Raw genomic sequence first — 18,958 nt, forward strand, 5'->3', positions numbered from 1 at the left:
CCCACCCTGTAACAGCGTCTAAGAGCTTACAGTATTCTAAATAAATAAAAATAAATAATAAATTAGTGGGGAGGAGAGTGCTGTTGACCAGCATTTAATTTTTGCATCACTGCCCAGTCCTATTTGCAAGCCCCTGCAGGTGCCTCCACTGGGCGTGTTCCATTTGTGCTCACAGAGGTGCTTTGAAAAACGATGCATGCTTCTACAAGCAACAGCTGTACCTAGTGGTGTGCGGATGACTGCTGTGAATAAGCTATGATTATGGGGCTTAAACAATGTAGTGACATATGGTCACGTTCCTTTCTTCAAGCTGTATATGGTGTGTGCCAAAGAACTTCCTCTATTTACCTCCAGCCAACAACAACTGCTATTTTGGCATGGCTCGCAGCCGCTGTGTCATCTGCTCTGAAACATTTCGAAACCATGAAAGCACCATGCTGAGATGGTGCATATCTACTGTTCTGTGAGTTCTCCAGCAGAAAAATTCCCGTGGAAGTGAGCAACAGCTTGTGGATTCTTCGGACGGTGCATTGTGCCTGCAATCGTTTCACATGAGTGATAAAATCAGCACAAGCCAGACAGCAGCTGCAGAAGCTATCTTGGTCGGACTGTCAAGGCGCACTTCCGTAATGAAACAATGTGTATAGCATGCACGGCACACAGAGGCGGTATCTACAATATGGCAACCAGGACACGTTTCTGGCCCCTACAATCACTTCCAGCACTTGCAGCACACAAAAATGTGACCTTCGAGATCACCTTCTGTTAGTCTGAGGGAGTCGTTGCATGGGGTGCGATTGGGACAGCACCTATTGACCATGCAGGACGCACTTCATTTCATCACCTGTTAATATTGCCTGACTGCTGTAAGGTTTAATTGTGACCGATGGGGGCGAAATGAGAAAACACCCGTGGTACTTAGATTTAGGTGCACGTTAAAAAACCCCAGGCGGTCGAAATTTCCGGAGTCCTCCACTACGGCGTGCCTCGAAATCAGAAAGTGGTTTTGCCACGTAAAACACCATAATTGAATTTTAATATTTAATTGTGACGTAAAAAATAATCAAATATAAATTTTGTACCACACCAAATGCGCTCAGATTTTGCCAGCTTGCTATGGGGTGCATGTTGTTTAACATGCAATGCATGATTCAAACTCGAAAATTTCATGTCATGTCCCCTACCAATGCAAGGCTGGCTGCTCCAGTGCTGGTCACTGAAAAAACAAAACAAGGTGACTGCTATGCAACACCCAACCTCCTAATTAGCATAGTACATACAAAATCAGTGGCCTCACAACAAGACACTAGCATATAGTATACATGTGTTGGACATGCACAGAAAGCAACATGAATCCATGCCTCAGCGTGAAGTCTAACACAAGCATTCATGGACACAATAAAAAAAGAAAGCTTAAAAAAGCATAGAAAGACCTTGAAACACAAACATGATAGTTCTCCTAAAAGATTGGACAGCAGGTTTGCATGCCACGTATGTGACATGGCACTTTGACACCGGCCGCCACCGACCTAAGGTGCTGGTGCTTCTGGCAGTGTCTGCACCATGGAATGACCATGATTCTTCGACGGGCGCTTTCGTCACAGCTTGATTTTCCGCCTTGCTGCCCTGGCTGCCATGACGCTGGCAGTAGGGAAAACCATACCAAAGCAGTAGGGAAAACGGGCGCAAAATGCATTTGGAACAGAAAACATCTACATTACATACAAGCAAAAGGATTATGGTGCACTGAGGCATGTGTTGAGGCCCAAGTGGTGTCTAGAAAAAACAGTGAATAAGGGGGAAAAGAAGGAAAGAGATAGAAATCGGTAGTGAATTGTGAGGCAGACACCAGCCTAGTGTGCCTACCTGATACTTGTCCGATCACAAGAAGAGAATTCCCTGAGGGCTTTCTGAGCAGAAACGGCCTGCTATCTCAAAGTGTGATGATGCACAAGTGAGTGCTGTCTCAGTATAGACGGGCCCTGTGAGTTCAGCCAGATGCACTAACAATAGTCTTCACTGGTGCATTGCCATAGGACCTCGATACCAGCAGATAATCCTCCTGTGAACGTACACTTTCCATTCGCAAAATCAAGCAAAGTGGTTTTCTATGGTGCGATGTGTACCTAGCAGACAAGATGCGGAAGAGTAGGTGATATGTGAATAGTCGCTGTTAAATTCCGTGCCAAGTCAGAGAGAGTGAATTGGCTTAATGAAAGTTTTGGCACTCTGATGGCTGGCCAATATTTGTCTGAGTGGCGCGCAGTCACATTCCTCCAACTCCAGGGATTGGTACTTTCAACACAACTGTAACCATATTATACATGGTTGGCTTGCTGTTTTGACTCGGCTCATTGTGACTTTGCAAAGTCAACCCCCTCCCACACAACAGTGAAACATGTTGCTTTTCACTCCATGTACCCGTTGCACTGCCACAAATGCAATGGTGCCCACACCCATGCATTACCTGCCACGTTTCGGTGCTTCACCTCCCTGAGGCTGTCACATAAATATAGTAACAGAGAACTATTTACAAATATTCACAAATGGGTCACTCTGCCATCCTTTCGCAGCTCTTCAAGCCATTAAAAAAAAGTAGATTCTAGAACCCCAGTTGGGGCAGCTGGTTTCATTCCCCCAGCTGGCTCTCCACCAAGGCTGTCCACTGTAGGGATTGAAGGATGGACTTCGGGATGAAAACCAAACTTGGGAGGGTTTATTTTACATTATTTACAAGGAGGTGAGAGACAAGTAACAGTTGTACAGTCATTACAGGCCGGCAGCAACTCGGACGCTGCGGCCCGCGGCAAGAAGTTCGAGAGAGGTCAATCAAGGAAATGCTCTGGTCTCTCTGGAATGCTTCTTTTAAACCCTTCGAAGACTGGAAGTTGCGTCATGTTCGGCCAATGAGAGAGTCCGCTCAGATGACGCCATTTTCGGCCAATGGTTGGCGCCTGTGCCGCGGTGCCACACCAGGCGGCTCCCTGCGGTCTTGCCTTCTGACTTGCAATGCGCTCTTCAAAGGCGGAAAAGGGGGACGCTGGGCCCCATTGTCCGAGGGCTCACCCAGTCGCGGCGGTACGGCCCCGCTGTGGTAGCAAATGCCTTCTTCAAAGGCGAAGAAGGGGGACGATTGGGCTCCATTGTCCGAGGGCCCCTTCTAATCCCGGCGGCACGGCTCCACCGGTGGCGTACGAACTTGTTGGCATGTGAACTTGTTGGCTCGTGCGCTACTCTGAAATGTGCTGCGATTCGGTGTGGTCCGGGGGAACTCGAAGTAGGCGCAGGAAACAGCCCCATATCTAACAGCTCGTCCTCGCCCCGGTTGTTCTGAATGGCCGGTGAACTCAATTCGCTGGCCATGAGGAACGCTGAAAGAACCAGCAGGGTACTGGTGTCGAGCCTCGTTTGACGAACTTCGGGATCCTGGGCCCTGGAGAACATACGTCAAACAAACAAAACAACACAGCGCTGCACCACGCGTAAGCGCAGGCTCTTCACCCCTGACTCGCCAGGCTATTACTGAGTCAAAATGAACCCTGATCTTTGATTTCCCTATTTTGACAAAACAGTTCCAACCACCCTTCCAAACAGCTATCCATTTCACCCCGAATGCCGACAAGACCAGAGTACCATTGTTGTTGCAAAACAAAGTATCGTCGACGATGCAAACAACAAATGAAAACAGACGAACATAACTTAAGTGGCCTAACTACACGAACAGCATGTTTTCAACCTATCGCAGTGGCGTACTTATCGCACGTATCGGTGCCACTGAACAATCTGGTCAACCTCACAAGTACGTAATCACAAGCGCACTAGCCTTGTGGTCACTAAACAGAACGCGTACTTGCGTTGTAGGCAAACTTTTCATTTACGCTTACTCACGTTTCTTCCCTGAAAGTCCTACAGGACACGTACCTTAAACGACCAATTAAACTTGCGGGACTTACACACTCCGCGGAACCCTTAAACTAATGTATCTTTTAATAACTCATTCCACGCATACTTATCAGAGAAGTCAGAAAACGGCTGCCCTCAACACACACGAGCAACCCAGTCATAAATCTGCTTCCTTCCGTCCACAGAGGACACGCGCTAAAGGAACTAAGAACACTTAGTGCAAATCATGCACTCTCTGAAAACCCATGCGGTTAACCTTAGAAAATTAAAAAAACGCTTATAAAAAAAAAAGAAGGTAAACTAAAACACACGCGCTTTACCATAGGCCTTTCGACGATAACCTGGACCTTCAGGTTACTCACACACACACAAAAAAAAAGCCTATCTACTTATTAATGAGCATCTCACGAGACTACAGGTTTACTTAAAACACAACTTTCAAATCTCGAGCTTCTCAAACGAAAACACAAACAAAGCTCAAACTTTACACATTGAAAGAAATCCGTCTCAATTCGCAAAAACTTTCCGATGCTCAAAATAAAAACAAAACACTTAATTTCTACGGAAGCGCTCTTGGCCTCCCTTTCCAAACGCTTATGTCTGACTCATACTTTGAGCCGTACCCGAGGTGGGCGCGGTTTGAAAGCTACTCTGGCTGCCGAGAAACAACCAAAGGGCTGATTCACTATCAGCTCCCCCAAGACGTTACGGTCTCCTGCCAATTTGCGTCCTGGCGCCCCGCTTTCCTCACAAACTCGATTGACCGCGTCGCTACTCCCCACCTGGTCTCGTCCTGCCACCTTTTGCTTCTTCGTACTGCACGCTGAGCTTTGAAAAGAACTACGGAACGACGAGGAGTTTAACTGCCCCGTGCCCTTTGTCCGCGTCCGTGCAGAACATGCTTTGTGGTCCCCCTTTGACTGGTGGCTCGAACGTTTTGGATGCGTCAACATCGTCCGTGACGACCGCACCTTTTTCCTCGCGCCCTGCCATTTTGGGTTTCTCGCCATCTTTGGCGGCGCTACATTAGTTACCGTCTTTCGGTCTTTACCGCGCTTCTTTTTATGGCGCTTTCTCTTTGCACTCGCTTTCATGTCGCCTTCTCTTGTCTCGTGCTGGCTGGTACACATTTCGTCGGCCTGGATCGGTCTCTTACCCGCACAGTCTGAGTGATTCTCACTTAAATCAACACTCTCTCTGCCTCGACTGGCGGACAGCTCAACCGACTCTGGAACAATGCAGCAGGCTTTACTCGAGTTAGACAACTCGCACTCTTGCGAACTGCCCTCTACTACATTGCCCAGCTCACGCTGTGCATCGACACACAGCCCGTCGGTATCGATCGCTGTCTCACGCGCACAGTCCGAATGATTAACTGAATCATCCCTATCTAGGCTATCTAGACTGGCGGAGAGCCGCACCGATCCCTAAACAATGCAGTTGTTCTCTCGTGAACTACGGAGCTCGCCATCCCGAGAACTACTCTCAACTGCATCATCCAGTTCGCACTTCACTTCTGCACGCAGATCTGGCTCTACATGGGTGCTCGCGTCTGTCGGGTCAGCAGTACCCTTTTCTTCGCTAGCAACTTCGCTAACATTACAAGCGATGCTCACGCACGGTAACTGTGCCAATTTGTTCGCAGCTGGCCTAGCTGTCTCGACAGTCATCTGTTGGCACAGCACCTCATCGCTCTCCTTGCGGCCTTTAACGGCCTCTGTTGCCACTAAGGCATCGTTAGCGGCTAGCCTTTTCCCTTCACTTATGAATCTGCAGCCAATCTCACAGGCACTACTCTTCTCGTCGGCTTTTGGCGAAAATCCGCTCGATGCTGCCTCATTCTTTCGCTCTGTACTACCTACAGAATTCTCAGACAGCCGTTGCCTCTGTGCCATTAACTGATCACAATACTGTATCTCTTTGATCAGTGCTGCCTTCTCTCTCTCATACTTTTGCTCACGCTCACGCTTACGTTCCTGATACTCACGTTCACGTTCATTCTCACGTTCGTGACGCTCACACCTAAGAGTAAGTTCTTGAAGCTCATGCTTCCGTTCATTCTCGCGTTCTTCACGCTTACGCTCACTCTCGCGTTCACGACGCTCAGGCTCCCGTGGCTCCTGTATCACGTCCCAAGCAAGCTCAATGCTTTTGTCATCATTGCCACTATCGTTAATCGCCTTTATGATAGCTGGCGTTTTCATCCGTTCGTCCGCCTCAACTCCCAAATCGTCGCACACCAACAACAAGTCTAACCTCGTCAACCTTCTAAGATCCATGGCAGCTGCCCCGACAGGTGGTTAGAACTGTTTTCCTTAATTAATTTGTGCAAACACACAATGCAACCAATTCCCGATTCCCAGAACTATCAAAATGAACACACAACATTTGAGTCTGGCGAATCAAAAGGAAAAAAACCACGCGCTCACTTACGGTGTCAGCACCCTGCCATCCGGTTCATTTGTCCGCTGTTCCCGGTTCCTCTGGACTCCCTTGGTCGAAGGCTCGCTCTTCTTTGCTACTCCCAGTTTCTTCGGACCTCTTTCGACGAAGGCTCTCTCTTCTTCGCTCTGCCCGGTTCCTTAGGATCTCTCTCGACGACGGTTGATCCGTAGCGCTGCCACCAGCTGTTGCATTCGGAGGCGATCTCACCGCTGCCAACCAGATGTAGGGGTTGAATGACGGCCTTCGGGATGAAAACCAAACTTGGGAGGGTTTATTTTACATTATTTACAAGGAGGTGAGAGACAAGTAACAGTTGTACAGTCATTACGGGCCGGCAGCAACTCGGACGCTGCGGCCCGCGGCAAGAAGTTTGAGAGAGGTCAATCAAGGAAATGCTCTGGTCTCTCTGGAATGCCTCTTTTAAACCCTTCGAAGACTGGAAGTCGCGTCATGTTCGGCCAATGAGAGAGTCCACTCAGATGACGCCATTTTCGGCCAATGGTTGGCGCCCGTGCCGCGGTGCCACACTAGGCGGCTTCCTGTGGTCTTGCCTTCTGACTTGCAATGCGCTCTTCAAAGGCGGAGAAGGGGGACGCTGGGCCCCATTGTCCGAGGGCTCACCTAGTCCCGGTGGCATGGCCCCGCTGTGGTAGCAAATGCCGTCTTCAAAGGCGAAGAAGGGGGACGATTGGGCTCCATTGTCCGAGGGCCCCTTCTAATCCCGGTGGCACGGCTCTACCGGCGGCGTACGAACTTGTTGGCACGTGAACTTGTTGGCTCGTGCGCTCCTCTGGAATGTGCTGCGATTCGGTGTCGTCCGGGGGAACTCTAAGTAGGCGCAGGAAACAGCCCCATATCTAACACCACTTGTCATCACTGCAGGGTCGCAGAGGAGCTTTCCCTTCTGCATGCTCGATGGGGGGTGTCCGAGGCACTTGCTTGTTCATGGAGCGGGTTGACCTTAAAACCTTTTATTAATTATATGGACACTCCACACCGTTGCCATGAGATTCCGTCTAAAGTCCAAGGGTGGTAAAATCATCGCCACGTGCCATATGCTGTATGTGCGAGTGAAAGCGTGCGAGGGTGAGCTGGTGAACGCAGCTCAATCTCGCATGTGCGAGTGAGTAAGGAGGGCCGGAAGGGTGCCCTCTACTGTTGCGCACGAGGTACGGGGGTGAGGTGAGGGTGATGGTGGGGGGGGGCATTCCTCTTTGGCGGCTGCTGCTTATGGTGTGGCTGTGCGGGCGCCATATCATGAAAGCGATTTGCAACATGGCCAAAGTGCATGCCTGCACGGGCCTCATCTTCAAAGCAATCTGTGGTGTTTTCAGAGTGTGCATAGTGCTGGTAGCTTCATATGCACTGTGCTTTTGACGTTTCATTCGTGTTGAAGTGAGAGAAAGACGAAGGTCAAGTTGATCACTGCTGCTGCCGTGATTCCTCACTCCATCTTTTTGACAATGAGTTACCACGCTCATCGAGCGAGATGTGTTCATGTTTAGCTGTGCACGCATGACACCATGCTTGTTAATTTAGTTAAACATGTTGTCAGGCTAGTTGGTATGAATCCATGATAGAATGTGTAAGCATAACTGAATGAGGATGTAAAAGAAACACACAAAGACAGCACTGTCTCTGTGTGTCTGTTTCTTTCTACATTCTTGTTCACTCGCGCTTGCACAATCTGTCATTGTTAATGTAGTTAGTAAGCGAAGGTTTACAAATTTATACGGTCAATAAAACTACTATCCTTACCTCGTCTAGCTATGTACTAATTTGCTATCGCAGTCGGTGCTTCGCCTTTTGGGCAACACTGCGACTTTTATTTCTTTGCTCGACGTTTACTCCGTCAGTTTCGCTCCGGTGCAGAAGGCACCAGCATTGGCCAGCCTGCCTGAAAGGAGACCTGAAAGGGGGCATGAAATACCTAGTGCATCAGGTATTATGTCATACAGTCTGAACGCCGTATTCACCAATAGCTGCCTGTGCCATATTGGATTAACCATCACTCTTTATTGTGATGACTGTGGCGTGTTGGAACCTGTGGTACACATCTCGTTGGTATGTCCAGCTTACTGAGGTAAAGGATTTGTTTCAGTAGAATGGGCTCTGCTTATCATGCGGCAACATCCTAGGTCCTATGCTTTCTCCTTCAAAGATATGTCAGGCTTTAAATTTCATTTCCTTATTCCTTTAAGATATTTTAATTGATAAGCTCTATATTATATACATCAGGACTATCACCTCTTCCTCACCTTTACAGTGTGGTCTATTGTTAAAGGGAACACTCCAGTGTGCAGCTCTCACTTTGCTGGTGCTCTAGACATAAGTGCTGTCTGAAGCAGTGCTGATGCATTGCACAGATGTGTGCAGAAAGCTACCAGTGCTTTTAACCATAAGTTACTTGCTGTAAAGCTGGGTGATTGCAGACTTGCCAGAGGAAAAAATTGCATGTACTCTGCATTCATGTGTTCCCTTTAACAGTGGACTGCACTGCGCATACCATAATCAGCTATTTTCTTGCATTTTAACTATTTCCACCTTCCTCCGCCTCGGGCTTTCCTGTCGCCAGTTCCTTTCCCCATGCAGAGTAGCATGTGGGTGGCTACATACACGCCTGCAGAATTCTCTGCGTTTTGCTAAAGAGTGTTCTCTCTCTCTGTTTGTGCTGTATACTTGAGGGGTTATAAACATTGTTTTGTAAGCCTGCAGTTGTATTGTGTAAAGCTAATTAAATTGTATTTATCTCTCTCTTGATTTGCAGAGTCTCCCTGGCGGCACTTTTGGGCCTGGACAGACTTTCTGAGCTATGTGGAATTCATGGCCAGTTTTGCACTCTGCTCAGGAGCCCTCTTGTACCTGCTGCTTGATGTAGAGCTCGTGGTAGAGGCTGTAGGCTTTGCAGCTTTGCTCACTGAAGCTCTGCTTGGGTTGCCTCAGTTCTGGCGTAATTTGCGCAACCAGTCTACTCATGGCATGAGGTAAGGGTAACTCTTGATTACTGTGATCGTGCCTTTAGCAAGCCTGTGATACAGGACACATTGGCTCGAACAGTGTCCGGCTGAATGGATGTGGTTACCTTAGTCTTCTAGCACATGAAACCTATCATGTAGGGTGGGATACAATGAGGGAAACATTGAAGCCAAATTACAGTGCATGTAATCAAAGCCAGGGCCATGTAAACATCATCAAGAGCTTATCATCTTAAAGGAATCCTGAACCACATTTATCGAAGTTGAGAAATGCAGTTGACATTAAAATGCACTATTTCCAAAATACTTAGCAGCAAAAAGCACTTCATTGTGTTCAGCAGAATTGGAGTTATTGTCAATCAAAGATTGCCTTTGATCCATTTCGCAGCGCTCCCAATCCTTCTTCAATGCCTTGCACTGCGAAAGCTACGGTGCAGCGGGGTAGTGCCCATAACGCTCCTCCTACTAAATGTCACTGTGGCCCGCAGTTCAAATTTTGATGCCTATGACGCACCAAACTCGGAGGCTATCCCTCGGCTTATGGTTTTCATTGTGTCTCATTCATCCCTTTGCTGTGTTCCAGTCTACTAGATAGCTACGTGCGGCCATTGTTGCACTGAGTGACATGAGTAGTGCATTTCCTTTCGTGTGTACCTCTACAGCAATCACGTTATTGGCGAGGGTCGAATAAACTTCATCTTCATGTTCAGTAGTACGAATATGTCGGCAGTGCGCACATTGGCTAAGCGATCGATGTTGCACTTCAGACTCAAGTTAAAAGGATTCCTAACATAACAAGCTTTGACCATACACCTCGAGGGTGTGCAACTCGGAAAGCAGATGACCTGTTCATCATATGTTGGCACTCAGGCCTTCAGTCACATCACTCACAGATACCTATTCGAGCATGCAGTTATCTTCAGTGAGCCGCAGAGAGCTCAGCGAGTGGGCTCGTCGCGGTACCTCGCGTTGGCTGCAGCATCTACTTTATGCTGCAGATGTGACATGCAACTGTAGCGACCAACAGTGTGTACGACAGGGCAGGAGTGTGTGCTCGTGCTGTTGCGCTCCAGTCTGGCCATGCTACATGTTGCGGATTGGCTTTGTCCTTCACCAGCTTGACCGACAAATAGCAGCCACATCCAGACTGCACATTTTGCACAGAAGCTCAATATGAGGCAAAGTCTGTCAAGGTGTCTAGCCAGGAGCAGCCAGGAGTGAGCACGCACTAGCAAGCATACGTGTGGTCTGACCTTAAAGGGGCCCTGAACCACCCCGTAGGCTTGGTGAAATAACATAGTCTGTGGGTAGCATACACTGCTGTGAACATCTCAGCCAAGTTTTGCTGTTGTACGTAGTGCGTGGAACTCGCAAGCGGATTGCAAAGTCAACTTCTCTCAAACGCTCTCTTTTCAACAGAAGGCCCTGTCCTTACTCTCTTCTGGATGCTTTATTTCATCATCAGACATTTTGTCATTCCCTTAGACTGTTGCTATTGGCTGATAGCTGACATCAAGCTGTGGTCGGCCACGTGGCGTATATACTGTGGCCGCTGCGGGATGCTGCCGCAAGTCCACTGGCTAAGCACACTGCAGCTTGCTGAGCACAACTGCATTTGGCTTATTTGGTGCATTTGGTGGAAGTTGTGGTGTCTTCAGAATGTAATTTGAACTGTGTGCTATGGTGACACTTGGAAGGCGGAGCGTTGTGGACAAGCCTTATTGCGCCGTAGCCTTCGCAGTGCAAGGCATTGAAGAAGGAACAGGAGCACAAGAGAGGCCATGTTTGATTGCCAATAACTCTGCTTCTACTGAACACATTGAAGTACTTTGTGTGGCAATGTATTTCTGAAATAGCCTATTTTCATTTCAAATGCCTTTCTCCACTTCGATAAAAAGTGGTTCAGGGCCTGTTTAAGCTTCACGCAGTTCGAGGCTAGTGGAGTATTCCAAACTAGTTGAAATTAGCAAAACCCAATGGCTAAGGTAGTGGTAAGCAGTGTGGCCAAAGTTTCATTCCTATGGTGGGCAGGTGCAGCCGAGCGTTAACAGCTGATAGTTGTCTTTTAATGCCGACTATCAGCTGTTATTGGACTATCGCCGAAGTGGGCGATAGACCAATGGTCGTATTTCCAGTAGTACATAATGCTTATTGAAATTTTGAACACTGATTGTCATTTATTTCAGCCTCTTTCTTTAGAGAGAGAGAGAACGGAAGACGGAAAGGCAGGGAGGTTAACCAGACTGCTCTTTCTTTAACTGTGTTAATAAGTATGGTACTCAGTAACAGTAGGAAGAAGCGCACTGATCTCAACACCCTTCTTGATTGATGTTAGCTATTGGCCAATATCAGCCGCATATGGGAATGTGCTATATATATGATGAAATACAGCGGCCCCGAAAAGCGTGAGGAGAAAATTCGTTGAAAAGAGAGTGTTTCAGAAAATGGTAACTTCACACTCCGCTTGGGAGCTCCATGTTCCACGCACAACTGCAAAATTTAGCTGAGATGTTCACAGCAGCGTATGCTATCTATGGACTGGATTTTTTCACCAAGCCCAGGAGGTGGTCCATGGCCCCTTTAATATATGTGTCTGGCATATGCAAAGGTTGCACTAAAAGATAAAAACCACCCAGCCACATTACTTTGCAAAATTGCGGGGTAATAAATGTGTGGTCTTCATTAAATGTTAGAGAAAACTTGCAAATGAAAAATTATATTTATAGTTACAGGTTTTATTAGACAAAAGTTCTTTAACTTAAGGTCTGACTACATTAAATCGAGTGAGCAGTGTGCTGTATGTGCACGGATTCACCTTTTTTTCCATAATGAATGCATGTTGGTATTTATTCAAAGTGACACTAAGAACATTACACTTAACTTCTTTAGATATTTATACAAAAGGTCAGTCTTATCAAGATTTCACCTTACACAGTGGCTCATTGCCTATGAAATTTTGCTACTAAGTGTGAGCCTTGACTACAGCAGCTGTATTCTGGTGTAAGTGCATGTTAACTTACTCCAAGTGGTTAAAGTTAATCCATAGCCCTCCATTACAGTACCTTTCATAGTTCACAGTGTAGGTTTGCGACAACATGGCCAAACAATTGTTGTATCACAATTGCAGCCCTAGACTGTACTGAACGTGTGGACATTATCGGTAACATTACTTCCACACTTGAAAAAAATGCCTCGGTAATTTACACAACACACAGTGCCAGTCTCAAAGCATCAGCTTGCTTGTCAGCTTGGGCATCAGAACAGCTGAGGCATTGAGGAAAGCTTGCGTGAAAAACGTCACTTTATTTTTATTCATTGGGAAAGTCTACACACAAAAAATTATCTGGCTTGTCTGCTTTGGAGAAAATTAGGACTCTGCACAGAAAAACTGTGAGAAAGAAGTGGAGATTTATTTATTTATTTATTGAGATACTTTTATTTGCGATAGTTTTCTTGAGTGCGCTCACCTACGCAGTTCGATTACGCTGTGGATGTAAACATTAGTGTAAGAGCAGGAACATTTGACACTTGCGAAATATTCTTGTTTGCACATTTTTAAAGCTTTGAACTATATGTATAACAATGCATCAGATTTTTAATTCTAATAAGCTTATTTCCTTTTTTTATTGTTGTTATTCATGATTAAACAGTACATATATACCAACGAAAATATTTTGTTCTCACTTTAATGTCACCCTAGAAAAATTACGGTAAATTTTTTTCGAAATAGGTCCCTCAGAAGAATTGGAATCTGCAAAAAAAAAAATCGACCCTGGGCAGTCGCATCTGGTGAAAAAAATCGACCCTGAAGGGCTAAATTTATTGTCTGGTGGTGGTTTCTGCACTACTGTGATTCATTATCAGCGTTGCATGTGAAATGCTTGAAACAAAAAAAAAACATACTCGAACTTTTTACATCCATATTTCTTTTCTGCCACTCAGCTTTTGAAGGGAAGCATTGGCATTGACATTGCAGTTTCTTTATTTTAGCTGAAAAAATACTTGCATATTTGTTACAAGTTACATTTATGAACTTATATCTACACAAAGATTCTGCAGGGTGTCTACCAACTGGGAAAACTGGGAATTCTCTAGGAGTTTGTTTTTCCTTCAGGGAAAATTAGCTGTAATTTTATTGAAACTGAACGAAAGTCACGGTAATGCTGTCTCAGGTAACAGAGAGGAATCATAACGAATCGTCTTTGACTCCGTGTCGTTGGCTGGAGGAGTTGCCAGTGTTAACGACCGACTTTCCGGGCGCCCGATAATTCGGACGGCTTCGCGGCACCACCACGTACCCCATCGGGTCAGTGTATAGGAACGTCTGAAATTGCGGATACAAGAACCCTTCGCCGATGGATTTTCCGTACTTTTTGCCATGACCGCAGGTCCGAAACGGCATTAATCAAAGCCACCACCGCTTGCTTGCCTCGCTGCCTCGAACCGGCGCTCTTGCACGTAAATTCGCTGGTAAAGTGTCTAGAATAGGGGAGAGTGTGCGTACCGCGCCTCTGGCTCTGAAGCCTTTCCGCGATGCATCGGAAAGAGAAGTCCAGGTGGCGCTGGCAACCGCTTACACGTCCACACGCTGCGATGTCGTCTGCTCGCCGCGCAGTAAATAGACCGAGTTTGCCGACCTGCCTTTGAATTCTGGTGCTTTCTTTCTGCGCCAACTTTGTGTAAGACTTTTGTAAAGCGGTGTGTTCTTTTTTTTTTCCGCCATGAATTTTATCGCTGCAGATCGCTCTTTGATCTCGCGCTTCTTTTGCATGCTTTTTTATCATGCTGATACAGTACCGATTCCAGGAGCCCCAACTGCATTTGCTGGCGCAATGAAATGTGTAGCGTTTAGTTGAAATGGGGATGCGGTGCCGGTATCAAAGGTGACTCGCTTTGTTAAGGTCTCGGCGCACGAGTAAGAAAAGTTGGCAAGTTCGCTTCGGACCGAGCGAGCTGTTGCAATACGACCTGAGGACAGTTGTATATTTCCTTGAATGGTCATCTGACTGTTTTTCTTCTACGATCGAAAAACAAATCTTTGATACAAGAAAGTTTTATTCGGCAAATAAATGACACTAAAACATTGAACAAATTACAAAAATGCAGCGAACGCTCTGGATTTTTTTTTTCAGGTACATCTGTTACAGTTACAGTTTTACATCTTTCAGTAGGCATCAGTAATTGGTCGCCTGCCGTCCTTATGTGAGGTCCCGTCCATGGCGTCTTTACTTTCTTCAGGTGGAGGACAAATTCCTGACTCATTATAGAGAAGATGGCACCAGTGTCGACTAACGTTTTCACCGGCTGCCCATCCACGAAAACATCAATGTCAGCACTCACAATTTCTTCAGTGTTTGTCGGCTTCACATTGTTCTGCAGCGAGAATGTTGGGGGCTTTTTAGTGTCTTACGGTGGGCCTGCAACCTTGCCCCCAGAGGTCGCGGCCTTCAGTTTCCCCGACGGGGGCTGGGCGACCTTCGTCCTTGGAGCTCCGCAAAAGTACGTCCACTAGATGAAGCCATATGACGTGGAGGGGTTGGAGAGCGCGACCGACGGCCGAAATCGGACCGATGATTGGGCACGGATTCATCACTCGGGTGCGCTATTGGAGGTCCCGAAAAGCAGTGTCATCACGGCGTAGCATGGCGTCGTCATTTGCACGTCGACCATAGGACTACGAACGAAGAGGTCGAAATGATGTGTCACGATGCCAGCAATGACGCGAAATATGGCCGGCGCCTCCGTAGTGAAAACAGAGTGGGTGCCTATTGACTGTGCGCCATACGTCGGTTCTCCAAAATTGCGGCCGTCCCGTAGTGTTGTTTTGCGGCGGTGACCAAGACACGGCGAACGAAGGCTGGCAGTATGACTGAAGCGGCATAACGGTTGCATGCTTCGAAGCCTCCTATTGCGGCGGTGACCAAGGAGCGGCTGTCGGAAGCTGGTGGTATGACGATGTGGTTGCAACTGGTGGTGGACAGCGGCGGCGTAACTCGGGTCTGTGGTGGTCTTGAAGATCAGTTACCAGGAACGCCTGCCGGATTTCGTCACGCACCACTTTGGCGATTGATGCTACAGGTCTATCTAGTGTCGGTGTCAGAATCTTTTGATATTCCTCTCTGATGGGCTCTCTGACCAACTCACGCAACGAGTTCTGATACTCGGTAGTCACTGCGGCAGCATTGATTGTAGTGCTGCTGGACAGTCGATCGTATTGCCTGCATCTTTGATGAAGGGCCCGCTCAATAGCCATAGCCTCTTTGATAAAGTCAGTGAGAGTGACTGGCGGATTGTGCACAAGCCCCGCAAACAACTGCTCTTTTACACCTTGCTTGAGGTAGCGCAACTTCCTATCTTCGGTCATGTTTGGGTCGGCTCTACGAAAGATGTGGGCCATGTCCTCGGCGTACATGGTGACTGACTCATTAGGTTGTTGCACCCGTAGCTCCATCATTTGCTAGGCCCGGTCGCGTCGGTCGGTACTCGCAAAAGTATCCGTGATCTTCTGCCGAAAGTCATGCCAGCTCGTGAGGCTACCTTCGCGGTTCTCGAACCAAGTACAGCCACTGTCGTCAAGGGCGAAATAGACGTGGGAGAGCTTTTGCTGCTCAGTCCACTGATTAATCTGTGCGACACATTCATACTTGTCAAGCCAGTCTTCAATGTCTGCGAAGACTGCACCGCGATAGCGATCGGGAACCAGCGGATGCAGAACGGTTACCTGTGGTGACTGGAAAACCGGCTGCTTTGGGGTGCTTGTGGTGGACTGGTTTCAACCATTGCGAGATGTGTGGAGCTTCTGGAGAGAGGTGGTTGAAGAGCAGAGAGCTCCGGGGCAAGGCCTAGCAGTCGACGACTAAAGCGATGCACTGGTGTCGTAACTGGTGACAGTGCGTCCGGGCTAGATGAACGACTCCCAGAAGGACTCTGATGCATCAGATGCGGTCAGTACCCAGCACCTCCACCAGTGTCGCAGTACAACGTTAACAGAACACAGGGAGACGTTCTTCAAGAACAACAGGACAATCTGTTCAAAAACCAGCAGAGCAAAGACACGTCTTCTTCATCGTCGCCCAATCTCTCTGACCCACTAGACCGAGTCCGTTAGTGCTCCCATCGTCGTCGTCCTCTTCTGCATAGAATACATGCGTCAATATGGAGAATGCAAAGATAATGATCAGTAGCTGGGCAAGGGAACAAGAGTTCAGGATCGCCAGTCAGCCTCTAGAGTCTGTGAAGGATTATGTTTACCCAAGTCAATTACTCGCAGGGGATCCTGTGCAGGAGAAGGAAACTTACAGAAGAATAAAAATGAGTTGGAGTGCATACGGCAGACATTGTCAGATTTTGACTGGAAGCTTACCATTGTCATTAAAAAGGAAGGTGTACAATCAGTGCATTTTACCTGTGCTAACGTTGGAGACTGACAAAGAAGCTCGAAAACAAGTTAAGGACCGCACAAAGAGTGATGGAACGAAGAATGATAGGCATAATGTTAAAAAACGGGAAGAGAGCAGAGTGGATCGGAGAGCAAACGGGCATAGCCGATATACTAATCGACATTAAGAGAAATAAATGGAGCTGGGCAGGTCATGTAATGCATAGGTTAGATAACTGTTGGACTGTTAGGGTTACAGAATGGGTGCCAAAAGAAGGGAAATGCAGTTGAGGACGGCAAAGGCTAGGTGGGGTGATGAAATTAATAAAGTCGCAGGCACAAGTTGGAATCGGTTGGCGCAGCACATGGGTAATTGTAGATCGGAGGGAGAGGCCTTTGTCCTGCTGTGGAATTAAAATAGGTTGATGATGGTGACATTTATCAAACCTATTTTATTAAGTTTCAAAAGAAGGGACACATTCATTATACCTTATTGTGTGTTTATTTATTTAATAATAAATTATTGTGTGTTGAGCTACTTGCTTCAAGCACGTTTATACAGACAAGTTCCCGATGCAGCTGAAATCGACAACTGCAAAGTCACTGAAGAAGTCACTGTGATCTAAAAACAATTTGGGACTTGTCAGTCTGTGCTTTTCCAAGTTTGTTGCTGCATGTGGGCTGTGCCTGAAGACAAATAATTGTTAATAAAGTGCATGTGTATCCCACAAAAGGCCTGTGCCCTGGGCTAACTTTAAAAAATATGTGTGCTGTTCTTCCCAGTCTTCAGTGTCATGTCTGCAGTATTTCTACGAATTTTAAAGTTGGCAGATATGTTAGTGGTGTGTGTTAGTTTTAGTTTTTATTTATGTATAACCGAGAACATCATGGTCCAGTGTCATGGCAAAAGCACAAATGGCATGCAGAGTAGAAACTCTTATACATGACAAAAATAAAAGTACACGTTTTAATAAGGGGCATATACACAAGGAACAGTAAATTTGATCCATGCTTTATTTATTTGCTTAAGAAAAATTTAATCCAGACTTTATACTACACTTAATGGGTTTTGTGCTTACTTAAGTGCATGCTTTTTGAATGTGGGTTGAAAAGAGTCCATTGTACTTAAGCTCCCATGTGATGCAGTATAATACAAGCTAATCATGAATGGTAATATTTATTAGAGTAAGTGATACTGAAACTGCTCAGAGCTGTTGGCTCGGCTTGACTTTATTATGTTGACTTAGCTAGCTAATATCATTCAAAATTGATTTGGATGATAAAATGCTTGCACACAAAGCACTTGAATCATGGCTATAAACTCTGCTCTAACACTAGTTCATTCTAGTGTGTACGAATGCCTGCTCCCATGCATGTCCCACAAGGTCAGAGCTTATCATGTGCTTTCGAATTCACTTCCTGGCTCTTACTTAGAGTGATGTTTAGGTGTCATCTAGGGTAGTTTGTACACCACAGGAGACTACTAATAGGAGCTCAGGTTGATTTTTGCATGAAGCCTTGCATTAGCATGTTATATTTGAGATGTCTTGTGCTGCAACCTTATTCTATATTTTTTTTTCCGATTACATTTGGTGCCAAGGAAAACCCTAGAATTCAATTCTATTTGATGCATATATGGCATAAGTAAGCTTTAATTAAGTAACAGTGTAATAAGACACAATTGTGTTGTGGGGCAACAAAACTATGACGGTGTTAGTGGAACCATGTGTGTTATTGACGCGTGGCTCACAGCTGTTCATGCCAGTGCTGTTGTCGCCAGCCATTTACTCCCTTTCTGCATTTTATAAACAAATTAGATCTCTAGACCCTGGCAGAGGTGTGCATCAGAGACCCATACAGCATGGTCTGCAACATGTGTTCAAAATTGAAATTTACTTGTGTCTCTTGTCTCTTTAAGCTGAAAAAGGTTTTTGATTTTATCGGTAAAAATTGTAAAGCAAGCAGTTCCTGTCTAGTGTTTTTATGGGAAACAAGCATTTAAGTTATTGTTTGAGCATGCAAGCTTGGGAGAGTGCGCTTTGAGCTTGCATTGAGGAGTTGGTTGGTATAACTTATATCTGCTGTTATGCTGCGATTCAGGGAGAAATATTATTCTAGCTTGCCTTCTTGGGAAAGTGAGAATGTTCTTAGTATGTATTATCGTAGTCAGTACTACTACTGTGGAATTCATTTACAACTAAAGTTAAATGTTTGTTTCGAAACCTCTGCATTCTACTCTTGTCACATATATAGTAAA

At 46.4% G+C, this 18,958-nt stretch overlaps 1 protein-coding gene and 1 long non-coding RNA gene across 4 annotated transcripts in view; one reads left to right on the top strand and one right to left on the bottom strand.

Moving 5' to 3' along the window:
* LOC135897775 (solute carrier family 66 member 2) overlaps window positions 1-18,958 on the top strand; it is a 61,071-nt gene that overhangs the window by 37,773 nt on the left and 4,340 nt on the right. For all 3 annotated transcript variants that reach the window (XM_065426483.2, XM_065426484.2, XM_065426485.2), the window contains one exon: window positions 9,116-9,332. In XM_065426483.2, coding sequence (XP_065282555.1) covers window positions 9,116-9,332 — 217 coding nt within the window. The remainder of the gene's footprint in view (window positions 1-9,115; window positions 9,333-18,958) is intronic.
* The window catches only part of LOC135897776 (uncharacterized), a 70,691-nt gene continuing 67,404 nt past the window's right edge, over window positions 15,672-18,958 (bottom strand). The window contains exon 3 of the long non-coding RNA XR_010563146.1: window positions 15,672-16,455. This is a non-coding gene — a long non-coding RNA (uncharacterized lncRNA). The remainder of the gene's footprint in view (window positions 16,456-18,958) is intronic.

The sequence above is a fragment of the Dermacentor albipictus genome, chromosome 1 (genome assembly GCF_038994185.2).
Source record: "Dermacentor albipictus isolate Rhodes 1998 colony chromosome 1, USDA_Dalb.pri_finalv2, whole genome shotgun sequence".
Classification (NCBI taxonomy): Eukaryota; Metazoa; Arthropoda; class Arachnida; order Ixodida; family Ixodidae; genus Dermacentor; species Dermacentor albipictus.